At 36.4% G+C, this 6,361-nt stretch overlaps 2 protein-coding genes across 3 annotated transcripts in view; one reads left to right on the forward strand and one right to left on the reverse strand.

Annotated features, from left to right (window-relative positions):
* The window catches only part of LOC106101232 (suppressor of fused homolog), an 11,124-nt gene extending 5,808 nt beyond the window's left edge, over positions 1-5,316 (reverse strand). The window contains exons 1-6 of one of the 2 annotated variants that reach the window (XM_013280393.1): positions 5,229-5,316; positions 2,728-2,830; positions 2,489-2,581; positions 1,932-2,095; positions 1,519-1,664; positions 681-766 (exon numbers count right to left, since the gene is read on the reverse strand). In XM_013280393.1, coding sequence (XP_013135847.1) covers positions 681-766; positions 1,519-1,664; positions 1,932-2,095; positions 2,489-2,581; positions 2,728-2,830; positions 5,229-5,241 — 605 coding nt within the window. In that variant the 5' untranslated portion in view covers positions 5,242-5,316. Of the gene's footprint in view, positions 1-680; positions 767-1,518; positions 1,665-1,931; positions 2,096-2,488; positions 2,582-2,727; positions 2,831-2,981; positions 3,267-5,228 lie in introns of those variants that run through there. The other variant, XM_013280392.1, reaches the window with a different exon arrangement.
* LOC106101240 (transmembrane emp24 domain-containing protein 5-like) overlaps positions 3,508-6,361 on the forward strand; it is a 5,280-nt gene continuing 2,426 nt past the window's right edge. Inside the window, exons 1-3 of the mRNA XM_013280403.1 lie at positions 3,508-3,829; positions 5,324-5,500; positions 6,257-6,332. Of these exons, the coding sequence (XP_013135857.1) occupies positions 3,689-3,829; positions 5,324-5,500; positions 6,257-6,332 (394 nt within the window). The 5' untranslated portion in view covers positions 3,508-3,688. The remainder of the gene's footprint in view (positions 3,830-5,323; positions 5,501-6,256; positions 6,333-6,361) is intronic.

The raw sequence follows: 6,361 nt of genomic DNA on the forward strand, positions 1-6,361 counted from the left end.
ACACATTCTTTCACCAATAAAAAGCTACGTTATGAGTGAGTAACATAGGCCAGATTTTTTATTATAACGCAGACGAAGTCGCGAGCAACATCAAGTAAAGTATACAAGTAATTTTATCTAATTTATTGTAATGTGTATTGCATACAAGCTGTTGCTCGCAACTTCGTATGCATAAAATTAAAAAATAATAAAAAAACATAGCCTATGTTACTCACTAATAACGTAACTTTTTAATAGTGATTTTTTTTTAAATCGGCCAAATAGTTTTTGAGTTATTTCAATACATACAAAAATACAATTCTTTCCTCTTTATATTAACCAGCTGTTCCTGTGCGGCTTCATCCTCATAAAATTTTATTTTATTGTTTATTTTTGTCAAATTATCAATAGCAAATGTCAAAATGACATGACATGAAAAACATGGCAACCTTGCTTCCTTGATGTTGGCAGCCATTTATGGTCTCTTTCCCACATTAGGGATTTTATCCAAAATATTCACCCCCTAAGTTTAATGGCGTGAAAATATATAGCCTAAAGCGTGTCCTAAGTGTAGGGCGTTTTATTAAAAAAAGAATTATTCAAAAATATGGTGTAATTGCTGACATCTTAGGTAACAAAGAAGTGTGTGTTTACGCTTTATTATAATAGTATAGACAGTAAAGATAGGAAGTATATATTACCTTGGATCTTCAGCTATAAGTTTTAATATATCAAAGCCGGAGCCTCTCTGAGCTGCCTTCAGTTCCCGACCTGTACAACCTACCATCTGAAATATATACCAATAACTATATTGTCTCCGTGAGGCTTTTTCACATCATACTAATATTATAAATACGAAAGTTTAGATGCTTGTTAGAGTTTACCTAAACTACTGAAGATCTAGATGATTACATAAGGTGGCAAACGAGCAAGCGGCCACCTGAATCCGCTAAAATGGCGAAGCGACCGCTGCCCATAAACATCCGCAATTGCAGATGCGTTGTCTACCCTTATCCGACAGAGGTGGAGACGCACATAAAGAGGATATTTCCCCTTCCTATGCATCTCCTCCTCCGTCAAATACACTTCCCCTTCCCATCCTTTCCTTATAAGAAAAGGGTGTTCAAGAGAAAGGGACTTAAATTAGGCCTCCTATTACTATTAGGCCTATACTATTAGGCCTCCGGCACCACACTTATCGGACGAAACACGGAATTGCTTCCACTTCACGCCTGTCTGTGTGGACGTGGTATTGGGGGCGAGCCCTGCAGTGCTAAGATGTTAAAGCGGGCACTACCACTGTTACAGTCTGGAACACAGGCTACTTAGAGCTTGTCCCATTACTGGCTGATAGAGGCTCAGATATTAAAAATGACGTCATTGTCAGATAAGGGACCAAAATCATCGGATTTTAATCGGAAAACCGATTTAAATTATATATTTTACATGTCAGATTGTTATCCGACAATTTACAATATGTTGGGGCAGGCCCCTACTTTTGTTTTATTTTTAATACCATAATGAATCGCGGGAAGCTACCTGAATAAATTTAACAGTGCCATGCGGAGTATCTATTGCTGGTAGTTGAGGGTCTTCAGCGACCAGAAGATGTCGAACTCTGGACTCGGAGTCTCCATCGAGCGGCGCGTGCCAGGATATGTGGTCGCCCGCACAGAACTTGTTACCTACGACCAATTTAATAAGACCTGCATATGGTGTTGCTGGTAGTGTTTAAATTTTACTAATATTATAAAAGCGAAAGTTTAGATGAATGTTAGTTTGTAGCCTTAACTGATATACTGATTTCAATAAAATTTAGTATAGATGTAGAGGATAGTATGGAAGAACACATAGGCTAGTCACATTTGTTATTTTAATTACACATGGAAGGAGTCGCAGGTGAAAGCTAGTGTGAGTATAAAGTGGGACACTGACAGATTCCCTGTTATTACCTGTAGTAAAGACATATCTTGCGAGTGCTTGGAGTAGTGCAGCGGGCCATAGAGGCGCAGGTCCCGTCGCCGCCAGCCGCAGCGTCAGCTCCAACCCATAACCTGACTCTGGACCACCTTCAGGGTGCACACGCCCGTCTCCATGCAGGTCTGATAGACCAAAACTGTATACAGAACAATTGTTTAATGATTGTTGTTGACAACGTAATTTTAAAGGTATCTAATATTTATTTCTATACTAAAATTATAAAGAGGAAAGATTTGTATTTTTGTGTGTATTGAAATAACTCATAAACTACTGGGGCAATTTTAAAAATTCTTTCACCATTAAAAAGGTAATTTATCTGTGAGTAACATAGACTATATTTTTTAATTTCACACGAGAGAAGTTAAGAGCAAAAGCTAGTTATTTTTATTCAAGTAACTACTGATATTGAAATTTTAATTTTTGCAGTGATTATTTATAAATTTGCCTCATGTTACATTCTATGATTATCATGTATTCTCTATAAACTATTATAGCCTTACAAATAAGGTGAACTTATGTGTGTTTTTACCTTACATAGTGCCAATGGGGTGGAATATCCTCTTCAGGCTTTCCAGGGTTCCAGTACATACTGATGTAGTCCAGAGGATCTAGACCTCCTAGCCTGTAAGATAGTAGAGAGATACTTTTAAAAATTGCTCAAAATTCTTAAGTGTAATGGGTATAATTTGACAACCCTAAATTACTAATGTAAGCTAGGGTTGACACAAACTTAAAATAAACAAATCCATGTATAATTTCATATCTTACCAATATTTTAATCTGGTTGTAACTTGTAATGGATTAGGCTGTTCAGGGTATAATCTTGAGTAAGCATCACAAAGTGCCTTCAGTCCAGCTGGTACGAGCCTTTCTGAAAAAAAAATCATAGACAACTATTTAATTTTATAACCAGCTGGATAGAAATACGTCATCATTAAAGCCAATCCCTTTATTTAAACCTTCTCGTAATAATAGACGACTAAAAAATTTGTTTTAACTGTAAAATAATTATAGAACCATACCTGCTGCGATCATCTGTTCATTATTTATTTGGGAAGGGCCCGTAACTAAGGAAGGGTCCACCGGATTATCATTTATCGGAGGCTGCGCAGACGCAACAAAAGATAAAGCACTGCTCCTAACAACACCTGTTGGCGTAGTGGTGCTACTACCAGACATTTTAATTTGAATATTTGATAGATTGTTTATTAGTTACAAGTACAACATAACTTAACAGTATTATTAGAAAGTAAATAAATAAGATAAACCACGACACGAGAGAAACTTTCTGCAGTAGACTAAATTAAAAAATTGAAATGTCAAATAATAAATCTATGGCTGAGAAAAAAGTTTTCTTATTTACGTTTACGACTCGAAACGTTTTGTATATAAACCTCTATTTATAATATAGCTAATTATTAGCCCTAAAAATATTTTTCAACGGCGTACTATGATAAAATTAGTAGATTTCAAAATAGTGCAAATGTTTCAGATGCTTAAACTGAAAAACATTAAAAGTTTGACGTTAGAATGACAGTAATTAAAAAATTGTCAACCCACTTCCGAACGTAAACATCCTTCGCCGACTCAAAATAAAATAAATATTTTGCCTGTAGTAAAATTACTCTATTTATAAACACAAACAGTCAATCCGTTCCTATAAATACATTCATTAGAGTGGAGTTGTCATCAATTTTTATACAGAGTTTAACGACGTATTTATTTAAAAATGCGATACTTTTTCGTTGCTTGTATATTTAGCGTCGTATTTGCGTATGAAAAAGACATGACTTTTACAGTTCCAGCCGGTTATACCGAGTGTTTCTATCAGAAAGTGCTAGTGAATGAAATAATCGACATTGAGTACCAGGTAAGTTATCAAAGCAAAGGGCAATAGGTTATATTGTTATGTTTTGCCTTGACAATCTAAGTGTGAATGCAAACATTTAAATGGTACAATCAATGCTCCTTTCCTCTTCTTATGGACCTGCACAAGAGGTTATATGCCATATTTGAAGTACATAGTAGATCAGTAATACTTTTCTATTACCAAAAATTTAGGTCCGACAGTAATACCTTTACAAGGTGACTTTTAACTTCACCTTGAATAAGTCAAACCTCTAACGCTTATAAAAGTGTGCTTTTATTGAATATAAATTTTTATTATCATTCATAAATGTTATATCAAGCAATATTATTATTCCTAACATAAGATAAGAAAACAATGAATATAACATGAGTTTTCAATACTTATTCAACTATTTGTATATTAAAAAACAGATACAGATAGTACTTGCATAAGCATCTTGTAGTTAGGCATCCAACTTTTCTATATAACAGAAAGTGCTGGGAATTTGTAATTTACTCTCATATAATATCTAAGTTATAAAAACAGGAAGTGTCATAGAAATAGTATTGTGGGGCTAGTACTTATGTGACACTTGTAATAATTGATTTTGACAGTTTTTAGTCTTAGGCAGTTTAATGATCAAATACAGCCTCAACCCTGGCAAAAACCCGTAACACACACAAATTATAACTTTGTTATTTAGGCCTATTAACACATTCTGAGCATTACAGGAAGCATTCTTGTATATAGTAACCTAGTGAAAGAGCCATCCCATTGAATGTATATTTTTTAGTAGTGAAATAAAGAATTTATTCGCGACTTACAATAACAGGGATTCACTGCACTCACAAATCGTCCGTCAAGACTACACGATGCACGCAAACACTGAATCACTAACTCAGCGCACTTTACAGAACACCACTGTCACTATTCACTAGCACTTTCACTCTGCGGTCACTTAATCTTCCTCGTAATTCGCTCAGTACTTCTTTTTCACAGTTCACTTTCCACCGTATCACTCCCGAGTCACGACTGTCTCCCCTTATATACCCCGAATTTCGATCTTCTTTTCGTTATTCATTTGTCATTTTATTCCAGAACTTTCTCGATAGTCCGAATTACATAAATTTCATAATGGAACATTCTCGAAGCCGTTTCGAATGTTCGAGACATCTTTTCGCGAACGTCATTTTCGCTGCTCGCGGCGATCGAACATTCTGGAAACAGCTCGATTATTCCTCGAATATGATTTTCGCTACTCATCAATAGATGACGTCGCGACAGTATTTTAGCTCCAGCATGTGTAGTCAACATTAACTATGGCCTAATCACCCCTAACTTAGGGTGGGCTTTGAGCCCCTCGGTGGGGATGTATAGAGAGATGGTTGTGATGTGTAGTAGCTACTTGTCATTCTCTTACCTGTACATTCCATACATGAAGAAAAGAGATGACTATATTCCTGTCACTCTTAGTTAATATTTGAGTGTTGGTGTTAACATATTGTTCACTTCAAGGTAATAGATGCAACACATGGGGAGTTGGACATCTCATTCCAATTAGCAGACCCAGTCGGCAGGGTGATTGTAGCTGATTACAAGAAACCCGAGAATGCTCACCGACACACCTCATACCTCGAAGGGGATTACAGATTCTGTTTCGACAACAGCTTTAGTACATTCAGCCAGAAAACTGTAAGTTATAATTATTGGTTTAAGTACACTTTGGACTAAACTATCGCACAACTGTTTTACGCTTTCTATGTGCTTGTATGCGGTGTGCACACTACCATTTAGTTGTGCGACTAAACAGTTGAATTGGCTACGAAATAATTGACAATCGCACAACTGTTGTGCGATAGTTTAGTCAACGGTGTGATTACAAAAAGGAAATAATGGTATTTTTGTTTGTGAACTCAAAAACTACTGTACTGGATTCATTCATTTGTAAACATACATTTACAGTGGTAGTGCCCGCTTTAACATCTTAGCACTGCAGGGTCGGCACGCCCGGTGTAATACCACGACCACACAGAAGACAGGCGTGAAGTGGGAGCAATTCCGTGTTTCGTCTGATAAGTGTGCCGGAGGCCTAATTTAAGTCTCTTTCTCTTTACCACTCATTTCTCATAAGGAGAGGATGGGAAGAGGAAGTGGATTTGACGGTGGAGGAGATGCGTAGGAAGGGGAAATATACTCTTTATGTGCGTCTCCTCCGTCGGATAAGGGTCGGCAACGCATCTGCAATTGCGGATGTCTATGGGCAGCGGTCGCTTCGCTATTTAGGCGGATTCAGGTGGCCGCTTGCTCGTTTGCCACCTTATAATATAAAAAAAACTACATTATCATTGAGTTATATAGGCTATAGTTATTGTTATGTAATCTATAGAAAATTAACGGAGAGCAAGTTCAAAAATTTTCTAAAGAAGATCTTATGATTTTTATCTTTAGGTATTCTTTGATCTGATGATAGAAACAGAAGATTCACCGGAAAAAGATTACGATGAAGATAAAGAGATGGAATTAGGTAAGATCTTACTAATATTAGTGCGAAAG

Source organism: Papilio polytes, unplaced genomic scaffold (genome assembly GCF_000836215.1).
Source record: "Papilio polytes unplaced genomic scaffold, Ppol_1.0 DF824002.1, whole genome shotgun sequence".
NCBI classification, from domain to species: Eukaryota; Metazoa; Arthropoda; class Insecta; order Lepidoptera; family Papilionidae; genus Papilio; species Papilio polytes.